This window comes from Lepisosteus oculatus, chromosome 2 (assembly GCF_040954835.1).
Source record: "Lepisosteus oculatus isolate fLepOcu1 chromosome 2, fLepOcu1.hap2, whole genome shotgun sequence".
Classification (NCBI taxonomy): domain Eukaryota; kingdom Metazoa; phylum Chordata; class Actinopteri; order Semionotiformes; family Lepisosteidae; genus Lepisosteus; species Lepisosteus oculatus.
The window spans coordinates 45,940,776-45,957,147 of record NC_090697.1 but is presented as its reverse complement, the minus strand read 5'-3'; the positions used below and the strand labels follow the sequence as shown (position 1 = coordinate 45,957,147).

The following is a 16,372-nucleotide window of genomic DNA, read 5'->3' as shown; positions in this document are numbered from 1 at the left end:
TACCTCAGAAAAGATACTTTCAAAGCTTGTGCACAGATAAAAGAAAGTTTGCATGGGTGCATGGGTAAAAAAGTTTTCTCAACATTTGGAAAGTTTGCATAAACAAGACAAGGCAATAAATGAAAGAATGCTTTTCAATAATTTTTTCAAGTCATTCAGACCCTGCAACGCACACACTTAGCGGAACAATAACACTCAATGACATCAAAGAATGTTAAATTATTTATTGAAAAACCTTAGTAGATGTCCATTATTCAAAATCTTTTATTACTATAATCTATGAATTCAAGTATGTCCCAGCTTAGAGTAAATGTTCCCTTTTCATGAATGGGCAAATGATCTGTTGAAATTCCTAGGATTAAACAAAACCAGCTAGAAATATTTTTTTAGATCTTTTTTGTATAGACTTCCTTCTTTAAATTCCTACAGTGTTAACCTAGTCATTAGCTCAATAGATGTTTTTTCATACAAAAATTGGAGAAAAAAAAGTTTAGTCAGTGGTTCACATAAAACATCAGTAAAGACAAAATAACACGACCAATATGTTTCAAAAAAGGACAAATGTTTGTGCACTGTATGCAAATACAGATCAGATTAAAATCAACAGGACAGCTGCAGATGACAAACCTTTTGTTAAAAAAATAGTTTTGAATATAATATTCTGATGATACAAAATGTCAAAGAAGAAATGTTTACAGTTTATACTTGTTTGAAAGCAACCTTAGACGAGTAAAATGAGTAAAAAAATGAGTTTGCAGATTTTCTGAACAGTTAATCTTGATCCAATTAAAACAAATGGGGAAAAAAAAACATTACTTTTGCAGTGAGGTGGTACGGTCCCAAATCATATCGATCAGTACAGATCCACTGTTACAGTACATGTCTGACTTACTTTAGGATGCTTTATTTGCATCCTTTGTTGATACAATTTCAGAATGTGCTGTAAAGATACTGATAATGAGCCATGGCAAAAAAAAAAACAATAACTTGAAAAGCAATTGAGTGGCTTGGGTGGATTTTACTTGATGCAGGGAAATTATATCACTGATGCTGCCACTAACAGACAAGCTGCTTACTGCACTTTTCATTTACTAAAAACTTAAACAATTATCTTCCTGAAAACCTTCTATGTGATCTCATGCCACTTTGGTTCCATTAACACATGAGTTTCAGATGGGTTATTGCTGCAATTTCAGTACAATGTTATCTACTGTATAATTCTGGCTTTCCGGTCAACTTCAACCTATGAGGAAAAAATGCTATTCATACCACTTAATCTTTAACATACAGTATTTGCCTATTTACGGCTTGCTTCTATAAAGCCTAAATAAATCATCACGCTTACAAAAATAAAAATGATAGAATATTATAGTTTTCTTATCAGGCGTTCAAGACATAGGATCCAAACTAAAGGTTATCTCACTTTTAAAAGATTAGTGCATGTTCAGTACATTATACTGTGCATAAAATGCAAAAAACACTGATTAGCACACAGGGAAATGTAAAACCTTGTGAGATGCAAATTATTCACAACTAGATGCACTGCAAACCTAAGGAAACAAAGCGTCATTTCAAAACAAGTGTCTTCCTGTTGCTAATCAGCTGGATATAGAATTAGTACTACTAAAGCTAGTCAGCAGTATTTTAGATATCCACTATCTTCATACTCCAGCCTAGTGAAAACTTAGTGAGAACTAGTGAAAGATGTCCGTGCTATTTACAGCCATGTCTGCTACTTAATTACATTTCCCCCTTAGATAATAGCTGCTGCGCTTATGAAATTGAAACCAGTTTCAGTCCTTTCAGTCAATACCTCCTCTAATTATTTTTGATCCACTTAAACTGCATCCAACGTGATTGTGTTTTTTAACATTTAAAGCCGACGTGAAGCTTCGTAATATTTACTCTATATTGTAACGCTTACGGCCGACAGGCACTGTGTAAGAGCCGGCGTACCAGAGCAGGTGATGTCACTGTCCTTCCCTGTGATAGCAGGACTACAGCTACTGGGCTGAAGAGAGATCTCTCTTTAGCTCACGGGGCTGGGTCGCTGCAGAGAGACGCGGGAGTCCCGGGTGCGAGCCTCAGTCGGGATGGGGCCGACCTAATGCGGCAAGGGCACCCGCCTGAGCCCCCGTTGCGTTACAATATGTATACATATGGTATTCGAAAAGATGACAGACAAGTCACCTATATTGACAGTTAAATTTTAATTCCTGTTTTTTATTCCATGGGTGAGACAAGCCTGGAAATAGGCCAGCATGGAAAACCAAACAAAATGCTGTCTAACCTTTTTGTCTTTCTGACTATGAAACAGAAGCCAAATGGGGGCACACTGATAAGACAAAACGTGTACCTGGACTGTTTTACACTATGTTGGGGGAGGTTGGCGAGTTTATTCCTCTGGCATTAACACCTGCAGAGGAAACAGCGGAGGTCCCAGACAGTCACAGTAACTGCACACAGTGATTTTTCTGAAGACTAGTATGGGACTATTTGCCTTGCCCAATTTTGGAGACTGAATCTACCATCTTTCAAGAAAGAGCTTGACTACACATTTCTGAATAAAGAGCTCCAAAAAGTGACCGTTTTTGTGTTCACATTCCCAGATAAGTCTAGATCGTGAGAATTTATTATCGAGCGTTCGCACAGGCTGGTGTCCTCCTATCCCGTCCCATCTTGCGGGTGAGCGGCATGTCGTTCCGGCTGTGCGAACCGAAGTTGACTACTTCCCCACCTCGGTTTTTTCGGAGAAAATAACGGCTCAGAGAGATGCAGCGGGGAAGGGAAGTGCCCGTGGCTCTTCGGCCCCTCAGCCAACCTGGTTCAGTTCCCTGGCCTTGCGCTTCAGCTGGCGCTTGCGGATTTTGATCATCCACTTCACGCTGAGCTTGGCAAAGTCGGCGGCCTTGAACAGGGCCAGGAAGACTCCGCACAGAATGGCAATGGTGTTCCAGGGATTGGCCGTGATGATCTTTGGGATGACAGATAAAGGCTCTTTGAGAAAAAACAGACTTGCCAGTGGAGCAGGTGAAAGTCAAGTGAAACTGCACTAAAACTTGGTGCTGAGAGAAGAAGGCTTGAATGCTCCCATAAATTTAGGAACTCTTCACACAACACATAATTAACATCCAGCAATTGCCTTATACACATAAAACGAGGTATCGGGGTTTAAGTATTTCCATGTAAAATTAATTTTTATATCTAGCCTCTAGTTACAGTAAAGCAATAAAAAGGATAATAAAATCCCCATGAATCTTTTCTATATTAAGTGCAGAGACTGATTTGACCAATTTAAATGTGTAGTTTCTTTAACCTGTAATTTTAAGCACACTGTAAAAATCTCACTCATTATTATAAAATACATTTAATGCTTCTCTATTGTGTGAAGAGTGCTAAGATATAGTATGATCTCCATATAGTTAGGTACCCTGTAATGAAGTGCAAAGAAAACATATTGGCACATTTTTAGTCTATGCACTGAATATTTGTTTTTACACGAAAATTAAAGATATACTGTATCTGAACTCGACTTACGTCCCGGACTTGCTGAATGAAGGGGTCCCTCCACTCAAACACAACAAAAAAGAGCTGATTGGTTTTTTCGGATTCCAGCCTCTTATCGTAGTACTTCACAACGCTGGACTGGATAGGAACAATTCAAAGATTCTCAGAGGAATACGAACAGTGGATTGCATAGTATCCCCCCACCCCCGTATTTTAAGAGAAAAATGAAGTTTATACAACTCTAGGATGCGATAAGGATAGGATCCCATTTTATTAATGCTACATACTACGGAGGTAATTTACAGAACTATGGAGGCTTACACAATTGTCCACTGTCACAACATCAAAAAAAGCAACGTTTAAATAAATTACTATACTGAAAAGAAGCAGTGCACCATCAGAAATTAATTGTGTTGACTGAGCTCAGCTTCTACTATTAATAAAAATTTCAGTTCACACATCCCACTGTTAAATCAATATAAGGGATTTCTGGACATGGTAAGTGAGAAGTTACCTTGGAGATGTCTGAGATACAAGGATAATTCAGAAATCAGATTAAGGTTATTATGACTCTGAAAGTGGTGTGGAGCCATACGATCTACTCTAAGCACAGCTGTTATATTGATTTTGCAGGAAAGGGCTGTCCTAATAAAACCACTACAATGCTTAAGACCTCTTGACTGTAAAATCAGTCCAATTTATAGGGAATCACGCTTTGCCTTATTACACTTATGAGAAAAAAATATTTACTGTATAATCCTTGTATCTGTGGGTAGCACAGAATGGAAAATTGTTTCAAATGCTATATATCCTGTGGCAAAGGCTAAACAGAAATCTTACACAACTGCAGGAGAGTGCAGGTTACTATTTTTTAAATTATGGTTCTCTATACAAAATACATTTGCTGGGGTCCCGCTACTTAAAGAGACATCCTAGATTCTGCATCACTGTTGGATTAGTGAAAAACCAAAACAGGAAAGAGTTTAAATTACAACATTGTCGCTTTTGACAATGCAAATGTTCAGAGTTCAAGGGAGCCAGGTCACCAAAAAAATACATCTTTGCCTAATACGGAGGATGTACAGTGACATGTCCCTACAGTATGCGCATCTCCTTTAACTGAAAGGAAGGTTCAGTTAGAGGTTGCAGCCTCTGGGCCAGACTGAGATTCTTATCTTAGTTGGAGTAGGTAAAAAAATAGAAAAGGCTGCAAATACAAAAAAATGATCTTATGTACGGTAGATTCTTCTCCAGCAATAATTCTAAACACAATACGGTGAAAACAACGCTTTCAGGAAGAAGCTATTCTTTAAGGCAATGGTTCTTAACCTGGGCTTGTGAAGGTAAATCACAAATTAAGCACAGGCATGTAAATACTCCTACTTTGTTTCACCAAACCTTTGTATTTATTAACATTATGCATTCGTTACAATTGCTGCACTACGCAAACAAGATTATTTTCAAGTTTTAAAGCTAACTTTAGTGAAATCATCTCTGTATGAAATTGTGCTCAATTAGCATAGTTTCCACAACTGAAGAAGACTGCAGACTCTTGTGCCACTTGCGACTAACTGCTTGTGAGCTATAATTTTCATCACTCTTACACATCAAAACAAAGGCCAGAAACCTCTTAAATGCGAGAGGTGACAAGCGTGAGGCTACTTCAAAAAACTTCCTTCTTTCTCAATCATTGAGCAAAAGCAACAGCAGAAAAGTCACAGAGCCAGTAGAAAAAAAAGCATAATTTGTCACGCATTCTTAAATATAAAGTGTTATCCCTTTCATTCTCTTTCATGGTTAGATAATGAGAGCTGGCCTACTTCAATGATTTTTGATAAGGGGTACATGAACAGATTTTGAGAACTAAAGGGCAGGCTGCAGTACGGATTCCGATCCACAGCTTCAGAGAATGGATCACAAGAGCACTGGTTCAAGGTTCTTACCTCCTGCCTGAACTCCACCGACTTGCTACCGTCTTTCTCAGACGTCTGCACCAAGGACATCTTCACCCATGTGCGGAAACCCCCTGAGAAGGTCCACACAGAATAGGACTTTTCACAGTCTTTCATGAACTGGGCTTTGTTCTGGCTGAAGGGAGAAGAGGCCTGTCAGCTTAGATTCAAGGTGACGGTTAAGCCACGCAGTAAAGTCTACATGCTGTGTATTTCCAGGCAAAAAAAAACCTCACTATCACAAGAAAACAGTACAAAAAATAATCATTTTCCTTTGTTCCCTCTTAGTTTGTAATGGCCAATTGTGAACCACCTTTGATCACCTCAGGACACTGTGCACTCCAGAGCCATCTTACACATGGTGAGCCTTACATCAAAGCTTGCATATCCTGCTGGGGCCAAACAGTTCTCATGTGCAGCAAGCTCAAAGTTGTCAGCCAAATGTCATAAAACATAAAGGTTGTGCAACATCCCTTAGGAAAATTGCAGTTACAGTCAATTTAATCACACAGTCCAGACTACAACTGGACGTGCTCAATGCTTCCTCTGAATGAACATTTCAACCCCCCCCCTTCAGAATATTGTAGTGAATATTTCTACCAGGACATTGTGTCTCTTCTTGTGAACTGGCTGTGAAAACTCTGTTGAAGTGCTCCTGACCTCAAGCAGAGCTTAAAGTAAATGAAATCCTTGACCACAGTTAATAACCAAAGCCATTGTTTTACACGTTGGCAAGTGTTTCCTTTTGGCTCCGCTACTGTTGCCACACAGCTGCCTACTGCCCAACTGGTTCAGTGGAAACTGAACAGGTCCTTTTTCCCCATTGCCTCCCCAAACCTTCTACCTGTCCCCAGTTTTTACCTTCCTTTAAATTCTTTAAAGGAGTAAAAGAGCAGGTAGCTAATGGCACTGAAATCTTGTTCGGTTTCGTTTTGGCTGAACTGCAGAAAAATCAGCTCCTTCTTTCTGACGTCTGTTGGCCCTTGAACAACCAGAGCATGTTTCTGTAGAGGCAGAAGGACAGGGTTAAGAAGAATGTTAAAATCTCAGTGTTTAACCTATTAACATCTGTAACAGCCATACGGAGCACCATATCTTTTATTCACCTCTTACTGTTTATTCAAGAATACGTCAGCTCAGACCAGTTAACAGCTCCTACACTCACCAGCCAAACCAATTCCTAATTCCCACTTTGCTATTAACTAAACTTAAGAGCTTGGATATGTAGTACTCAAGACAGAGCAGACTAAGCAGCAGAAATGCCCATAAGGAGGTGACCAAATGATAATACCACTGTATTATCTGGGCTGATGAGTATAACTTCAGTCTATAATCAAGTTAAAAAAAGGTATGCCCATGGTACAATTTCTGGAAGAAACATACAACTCATTTGTGACACTGCTGTGTGCACATTCTTGGAAGTAGTACATTTTATTCATATCCATATGCTACAAAGCTAGTTCTAATCACTTTAGTACAGTGATTTGAATAATACTAGAGGGTTAGTTCTACGGAGCATTCTCCATTATTAATAGAATACTTTTGACCCACTGAGTGAAAGAAGTTCCTGATAAGGGCACTTTAAATACTGCTGAAGCTGTACATTACTGCTCACTTAGCTGATCCTTGGGCCCTGGCTGTACTGGCTGAACCTGTTGTATAGATCACGTATTGTAGTCTGAAACACTGCACATTTCCTTTGGAAAGGATTATATAGATATACAGTTCATACTAAAATAAGTAATACTGACAAAATGCAGTAAAGTTCTAGTACAGTTTTTAGAAACCTATGAAAGTACCATTGTAATTGTAAGTGTACACAGAAGTTCTGTGTTCTGAACATGAACAAGAAAGATATTGTAATCAGTAATGTATGTGCTACAGCTAAGGTTCCATGGGAACAGCAGATTCCACTCTAAAATTGCACTGATCTACAACCATAACACAATTCTTTATCTTTAGAGAGCTACTGTATGTAACATCTTAATGTAAATATGAACCTCACAAGCACAAATTATTCTTCACATTTGTGAGAACTTTCTGAGAACTAAAAATACACCCGACTTAAAGATGATAAAAAATAACTCCCCAACTAACAATAAGAAAAACAGGGCTTGAACAATCACTCTAAGTACCATGGCCTTCACACATTTTGTACAGCAAGGCCAAAACTGTTACTATTGCTTTGCAGCCAAGCAATTTTGTATTCATGCTCATGAAGTTCATATGGACAAGGACAATGTAATGCATATTTTGTGAGTAACACCATGTACAGTACATACAGTATTTGACCATATTAGAACAAATCAATATGTTCAACCCAGTGATTTCAGGTTACCATAAGCAGTGCCATGCATTTACTTATTTCTATTTAATATCCACTTATACCCCATGATCCTAAATATAAATTATCTACCTTTAAGCAACAATTACTGTTCTGACTCTGTCACTCATTCTTTTTAGAGGCAATACAGTGGAGTAAATTATTGGCAAAATAAAAAAATAAAATATATAGCAACGATAACCAGATATATTTTATGCTGCAAAAAATGGGAAAACTACAGGCATTTTATTTTAAAACAAATGTTTTCAAATGAGTAATGCTATTTAACAGCACAAGGCCTTTCCCTATAATGTGTAATAAGGTTGGAGAACACACTGGGAAGGAACTTGGTATATTCATCTATGCAGACATTTTCCAGATCTTTGATATCCTTAGGTCTACGCCCTCTCAATTCAGACAACAGGTTTTCAATCACGTTTATGTCCAGACACTGGAACAGCCATTGTAAAATGTAGATTTTGTATTAAGTCAACCATTTCTCTTTTAATTTTGAGGTGTGTTCAGAGTCATTGTCATGCTGAAAGGTTCACCTGTGACCAAGTCACAACTTCTGGCACGTTTTTGGTCAGATTGTTCTGATACTTGGTAGAATTCATGATGCCACTGACAATAAACAGGGCCAGTGGCAGCAAAACAGCTACACAACATCAACCACTGCCACCTTTCAGAGTGAGTATTAGGTTCTGTTCTTTGTAACTTCTGATACCACACGTACTGATGGTAGGAGTGGCCGAAGAGTTCAATTCTGGTCTCAACTGACCATAGCTGGTTCTAATCAAAGTCACAATAGTGTTTGATAAACTCCAGCTGCTTCAATTTGTTAGTAAGGGCTTTCTTCTGGCAACCCGTTGGCATGGATGTGCCTTCTAATTGTTGATTTGGAAATCTGGAGATCCCAAGATGCAACCAGACAATGCAGTTCCCCAACTGTGAGCCTTGGATTCTTTTTCTCACTATCTTCCTCACTGTGTGTGAGGACAAGATGCACTTGCAACCTTTTCCTGGTAAGTTAACCACTTTGTGATTAATGTCCTAGTAGTGCTAAGTGGTATACAGGGTATGTAACTTTTTATGTACTTTCAACTGATGTCCTCCATTACCTTTCCCCATGGTGATGAAATGGATGAGTAAAGGTTTCCACGTGTGTTACCTGTTTTTTACACTCTTGTGAAAGAGAAAATTCAAAATAAGATTATTTAGGACTGAATTGTACTTAAATAAGCAGACGTTCATTGCAGATTTTATTTTGTTTGATTTTCTTTAAAAAAAACTAGCACTAGACACAGGGGTTCCAATAATTTTGACACCTATGTTTTTGAGAAAAAAAAGGTACTCATTTAAAAACATTTGGTTTGAAATAATTGTATTAGACTAAAACTCTGTATTTTTCCAATTTTTGCACAGAAAATGCAGATTATCTGTGTGATTTATTTTATGCAGCTTTTTCTGTTCAGCTTTATCAAGGGTGCCAATAATACTTGAGCCCACTGCATACTGAAACAACAAATCAACATGGTGATTGGATTTTAAACAATGTTACAAGAATTTCAAAACATAACAGGCTTTCAAACAGTGAAACAACACTTCATTTTGTATACAAAAGTGATATTTTTCTTCCATGGGTTTCATAAAAGGACTTGTTCCAAAGCTTTTTATGGAACACAAAACATTTTGTTAAGCTTTACAAAGACTGCTGAACAGCTGAATTCTATAATATATCATATGTCACAGAATTGTAGTCAATGTGGTTGGGAATTATGTCCCATACAAGCCCAGTTGTACAGTACTTATATTCCTGGTTCCTTACCATGGTGTTATTAGTGAAGGGGTCTGTGTAGTTAATGTGATCCTTGACACAGTCCACTTCTCCAGGTTGTCCTGGTTTAACCAGAGGGGGCATGTGGTCATGGAAATAGTGCTTACAGCTCAGAAGTTGAGCCTTTCCAGGGTAAAGAGCAATTCCTGGGAAACATAAATTAGTTCATGTGTAATACATACTGTAGGGACACAATTTTAATTAAACTTAACAACAGTAACAAAAAACCTTATGTCATTCATTCAAACAATGCCGGCTTTTTTAATGCTTTTCAGTGCGCTTGGCAAGCATTTAGTCTTTATGGAAGATAAATTTTCCACATTACAACAAAACCCTGTGTCAGCAAAAACAACAAAAACAACAAAAAAATGCTAACAAATAAAAATTCAAAATGTTTTTTGGGTCAGCTGATGCAGTTAAGGAAACAAATGACAGAACACCAGCACGAAGAGCTGAAACTTAAGATTTTTTTTAAATGTAAATTAAACCTAAAAAAAAGCAGCTGAAAGTGAAGACCCGGGCGTCTTGGAAAAAATAAAGGAGCTAAAATGCAAGGTCATTCTCTACACTCCCTTACCATTTCATTTAGACTAGATCCAATTGCATGGGGGCAGTTTTGTGTCCCAGCTCACAAAGCAGAGCATTTATGGACAGAAAGAGCAGCATGACTGTCAGCTGACGAGCGGCCTTTGGAGTAGATAAGCTGCCCTGCGAGTCTGGATACTCTCCAACCTTCTCGTTCAACTCAGCAACATACTGTACTTCAGGCTTTCAACCTAGTATTTCAAGCAGGGTTATTCCCATAATAATGATATCACTCTGTAAAATTAGCTTTCTTTACTTGAACATTGTCTTGGGAACAGCTAATGTATAACAGGTAAAACTCTAAAACACACACAAACCCTTGTGCTCTCTCACCAGTAGAAAGACCTGTGGGGAAATAAAACACATATTATAGGTTCCACCAATATTGCTACAATTAGGTTATACTGTTTAAAAGTCTTATAAATGGTAAACGTAACTGAAAAATAATGAGTTGTTCAACTGAGGCTTTGCAACAACATGTTTATCTAATGTCATGTTTGTGATTGGGAAAAGTTTATGCGAGTTCAAAATCCATTGTTTGGCATAAGAACAATGACAGATTGTGGTTAAAGTACAAAGTAAAGATCACTAGGGCGTGTAAGCGTGTACTGTATATCTGTTAGAAATCTTCACACGATGAAAAGTCCATAGGCAAAATGCTGTCTTTTCTTCTTTCTTTTTAGCTTAATTGTGGAATTACCTGTACTTGTTTCCAAACACTGTATGTTGTACAGTGTATGTACACACACATTATAATCCGTATTTATATCAACCTGCAACTCACAACTGGCAACCCACTGAAGCTACGTAGGTGTGAGCCTGGTCAGTACCCGGATGGGAGACCTACTGGGAAAATCTAAGGTTGCTGTTGGAAGTGGGACCAGTAGGGGGTGTTCAGCCTGTGGTCTGTGTGGGTCGTAATGCCCCAGTATAGTGCTGGGGACACTATACCCTAGAAAGGTGCTGTCCTTTGGAAGAGACATAAAACCAAGGGCCTCTTTGTGGTCATTAAAAATGCCAGGGTATTTCTGTTAGGGATTCGGTAAGAGAAACCGAAACCAGTGAATGAACCCACTTGCAGGAGCTGATAAAGCCTAGCCGTGATCCAAAGAAAGCTGTAGTCGAAGAAACGAGCCAAGAGTCCAGGGGAAGCCCGAGATCCAAACAGGGAACGAGTTACCGAAGCCAAACCGTGATCAGAAACTGTAGACGATAGAGCAATCCGAGAGTCCAGGGGAAGCCAGAGATCCAAAACAGAGTGAGTACCGAAGTCAAGCCGTGATCCAAAAAACCGTCGTCAAAGGGGGAAAAACCATAATCCGAGAACCAAGAAAGACACAAAGCAGAAGAAGGAGTAGCGCAACTAGGAAGCTCGAAAGGAAAACCAATACTGAGCGAGGAGGTAGGAAAAGACAGGTGTTTAAGTACAGGATGAGACGGGGGTGTGGTGGTGAATAAGTAAACTGATAGGTAGACTGATGAAGTAAGGCTACGCCTTCTTCTTCCTCTTCCGTTGCCGGGAGAAAGGGATCGTAACAATTTCTTGAAAAGAGTTGGGGTGTTACCCCAGTATCCTGGCCCAATTTCCCTCTGGCCATTACTAATCACGGCTTCCTAATAATCCCATTCTATGAGTTAGCTTCATTACTCTGTTCTCCTCCCGACTGAAAGCTGATTTGTAGTGAGCGTACTTGCACACTTTGGCTGCTATCACATCATCCAGGTGGGTACATTTGTGGTGGAGGAGAGTTCCCATTACCTGTAAAGCACTTTGTTATAATGTATAATACAATCAGTCAGTGTAATAGCCATCTCTCATAAATAATGGAAGACTGGCCTTCTGGTGTGGTCATGGGATGTTCTTGTGAGACATAATTCAAGTGCAAGGAGCAAGCTGGGAGTGCCACATATGCAACATCTACACTGATAGCTCAGTGGTCTTGTAGATTTTGTGAACAGTAAATTAATGTATTGTAACCTATATATTAGGTTACAATTAAGTTAAATATCTCGGAAACTAAACTTTTCAATGGGGAGTGCGACTGAGCAGGAGCGTTTTGTCACTACAAAACTCCATTTATACATTGATCAAATCCTGAGACCTCACTTGCTGCCCTTCCTGTGGGTTCATGTTCTCATGCTGCTGGTGTGACAATGGCTCTTTTGCTAAATGAGAGTGTGACACAGAAAAGCATTTACAGCCTGTTGCAAAGGATGCACTACAGATGTACAGCTTGTGTTGCTTCCAGCGGTAGCCATACAAACTACTAGCCTGTGACATTTATAGTAGACGCCCTGTTGATAATAAATGTTAATCAGCATTATATACCTCTGTCATGTCCAGTCAATAAAATGCCAATGACACCTTGGTGAATTTGTTGCAGTTACTGTATAAGCAGCAACTTTCTTTGGAAGAACAATATGTATTCAGTATATATATGTAAAGGAACAAGTTATAGGTTTATTTATATATGTATGAGGCTTTCAATAAACCAAGCAAACTGTGCATATCACCCAGTACTGTATGCAGATAAAGAAATATTTTTTTCTCACCATCTTCTGTACATTTAATGAGCAACCTGACTCACCTGGAGCCTCAAAGCTGTCCACCTCTTTATACGTGACAGACATCACAGGGTGTTTCAGCTTGTCCTGGAAGTCAGTGATGGTCTGGTAAGCCAGAAATACAGCCACAGCCATGAGCAGCAGGTAGATGAGGATGAGAATAACAGAGAACACATTCTTCAGGCAGGTCCTGCTGAACCCCATGGAAGGGTTTTTGCTACCAGTCCCATCATCCACATCTACCAGACAAAAAAAAACATTAGATACAACTGAGGGATTAGCACTCACCCCATTTTAATGCTGTTTTCTCTTCTGGAAGCAGTATCTTTAATGGTTTCAAATACTGCATATTCTAAAATATGAGTTTAATGTTCAAAACTCTTAACGGATCCTAATAAAATGCAACTTTTATATTTTTCACAATTCATCTTAATAATTTCAGACTAGTTTTAGTTCTTGTTAGTTACCGCTTAAAACCAGGTTTAATTACCTACTTGATATTCCAGAAACAATTCTATTTACCAGTAAATCATGCTCTATAATAGTAGTCTTTGTGCTGTTATGCTGCAGAGGAATTAGGTCTAGTTTCATAGCCTGTAGTAATTACAATTATTTCATTGTCATTCTACCTGGTAAAATTCCATCGTTGACATCTTCTGCTTCTGTGTTTTCCAAATTCTGATCCTGTTCAACCTCATCGTTAAACTAAAAGAAAAGAAAACTACAGGTATGAATTTTACAGTGTAAACTACACTGTATAATACTCACGAATTCCTACAGAAGCAGTGCAAATTTCCATTGCGAAGCTTTCAGGAAGAGAAGGTTGTTTTAGCAATCTGTAAGTATTATGATTAAAAAACGAAGTACCACGTGTTTGTCAACCAGCATCACACAAAAATAAGAATGCCAGCTGTTCACTTTGTTTCCAGGTACAGTACTTTATTGGGATGCGATTCTTAGGTTTTTCAAACACCGTGGAACAGTGTAGTTTGTTTAAACAATAAAGAATCTTTTGCTGTACCTGCAAACGTTCGTCTGCAATTTTCACTGTCATTCACTTAGGTGCGTGTATTTAGGTAGAGCTAAACTCAAATGCAAAATGGAGAGTTTCCTGTATTGTATGATTCAATTTAGGGTTTGGGTATGGCCCTTCAGACAAGTTAGGACACAGGACCCAACCAAAAGCCTATCATTTTCAGAGAGTACAGGTTCGTACAGAAACTGCGCTTTTTCTGAAGCTTTCAACATTTCACAGAAAGACTACTCTTCGTTTCGGAGCTATTTTGCAAAACGTGTTGATGAAGTGCGTAATTTGCCTGGAGTCACTAATACTTTTAATAAACCTGAAACTTACATCAGTTTTGGGGACTGATTATTTTCTGTCATTAATTTATTGACACTAATACAACTGCGGGTCGTGTAACAACTGTAGTTCAACACGTACAGAAAACAATCAACTCGCTAAAAGAATAAAAGCTTTTATCAGGCAACAGGTAGTTCTTTAAGATCTTATTAGAGAACTTCCTTCCAACTTAAATTAATATTAATTGCATGTCAATTCAAAATTCAAAAACTTTAGACATGAAGGGACACATACTGTACAACCGAACTCCAAATTGATCTTTTCGGTGATAGGAAGATATAGATATATAATATACCTTACTATACATGACATACAAATTCAATCTGTTACAAAAAAACAAGAATTCACTGTACCTCTTGGTAAGATCTGAAGGTTTCCGTCCTCATCATCGTATCAGCATATATCAGCTTCAGCTCCGAAGAGCTTACAACACCGTCGTTAGCAAAACTGGGTATAAAACCCTACCCAACCACAAAAACAAAATACAAAGTTTATCATAGTTATTTTCACTGATCAGCTACAACTGAGCACTGTTTAATTGCACAGAATGAGAAGAATATACTATACAGGAAACGTTAACTTCCCGGGTATATGGGAAATGTTGTTCTCAATGAATTAAATCTGAACAGCTGCAGGGACATACATCAATCCACAGGGGGCGCCACTTTAGAAACCTACAGTATAGATGCAGAAAGATTGCAGCTGTCGTTATAAGCGATGGCAATTCAAGATATCAATGTGTTTAAAGTTGGTTAAAGTTTTGATAGCTTCCATTTCCACTCAGATGCTGGTATCGAGGCTTTTGAAGAGAAGTGATAGCGTGAATATGATTAAGACAATTTTTCACATGCTATATAAGCTGAGGATGCCAGGTATGTTTGCCTACATGCATGCATGGGATGCCCTTATGACTACAGAACAATCGTTAGTTTTAATGATATGGATCAACGGAGTATTTCTGAAAAGAAGGCTTTTTTGAAGACCTAGGTCTGTACCTAAAGCAAGCTTAAATCACTTACGAGATTAGAAACATTCAAGTAAGTGTTTAAAACGGTTACACACTTGATTCACTTAATATGACTAAAACAGTCCTTAATAGGGCAATCCTTTATCGAAAGTTGTTACGCATTTCATGCTATTTATTTTGCTTTCACATTATTAGATGGTTTTATTAAACACAGTGTCAAATGCTATAAACTTCTGTACCTGGTGTACGGAAAATTGTAACAAGAAAATAAGCAAACTACAGGTGTTTATCCCTCTCTCCACACAAACAAATAATAGAAAAATAAATGTTTAATAAAAACAATGCAATGCTACCGACTATTGATACACAGAAAAGTAAACATTGAAAATGTGATTTAAGTAGCCTGACTGTACTTGCTGTTTACCTTTTAAAAGCTCGGATCGCACTTCAGCCTCATGAAAATAGAAAATTTTCTAGCACTGGCTCCGTGTGCACTCCACCTCCAGAGTTATAATAATAATAATAATAATAATAATAATAATAATAATAATAATAAATGCTTACATTTATATAGCGCTTTTCTGGACACTCCACTCAAAGCGCTTTACAGGCAATGGGGACTCCCCTCCAACACCACCAATGTGCAGCCCCACCTGGATGATGCGACGGCAGCCATAGCGCGCCAGAACGCTCACCACACATCAGCGATCAGTGGGGAGGAGAGCAGAGTAATGAAGCCAATTTATAGAGTTGTTAGATGTATTCAATTCAAGTACAATATCATATCCTAAACCATGGTGTAAAGAACTAGATACACTGGAGTTCTTAATGAGCTCTTATGTAGGTGCTTGCGGTATCTGAGCGGACAAAACGAGAAAGGGCAAGCCGCAAACAGATCGGCCAGTACTGCAGTAAAGCAGAGATTCTCTCCTTTGCGTTCGGGGGGCCCTGTGGAAGAATAAGTGGGACTGTGCTCAGTCACTGTGCCTACTTCTACCTCAGTGCTGCAGGGGGATATATCGCCCAGAAATAGCCTTGGACATCAACTACATCACCGGCTATTTACTGTAATTTCCACTCTTCACTGGAAATCTAGTCATGTCAAAAACTGGGTATAGTTTTATAATTTTCTTAAAAAATGCAATGTTCTTCTGTAGTTCATATGTTAATATCTTCTCTGAATGTTTATTGTATTTTTAAAGTAAAGAAATAATCACTTTTAGGGAAAAATAAAGCAATTGCATATACAGCATAAACTATATATGAATACAGT

At 38.4% G+C, this 16,372-nt stretch overlaps 1 protein-coding gene across 2 annotated transcripts; it reads right to left on the bottom strand.

Annotated features, from left to right (window-relative positions):
• Window positions 1-209: 209 nt before the first annotated feature.
• pacc1 (proton activated chloride channel 1) lies at window positions 210-15,926 on the bottom strand. 2 transcript variants are annotated; one of them, XM_006625915.3, is made up of 9 exons: window positions 15,664-15,926; window positions 14,486-14,593; window positions 13,399-13,474; window positions 12,793-13,008; window positions 9,611-9,765; window positions 6,321-6,463; window positions 5,451-5,595; window positions 3,538-3,645; window positions 210-2,974 (listed from the first exon to the last, which is right to left on the bottom strand). In XM_006625915.3, exons 2-9 carry the CDS (start codon window positions 14,519-14,521, stop codon window positions 2,813-2,815), a joined length of 1,041 nt encoding a protein of 346 aa, XP_006625978.1. In that variant the 5' UTR covers window positions 14,522-14,593; window positions 15,664-15,926; the 3' UTR covers window positions 210-2,812. The 2 variants fall into 2 exon arrangements, with proteins under 2 accessions (XP_006625978.1, XP_069034783.1); XM_069178682.1 differs by lacking the exons at window positions 14,486-14,593; window positions 15,664-15,926 and adding an exon at window positions 13,791-13,874.
• Window positions 15,927-16,372: the final 446 nt, after the last annotated feature.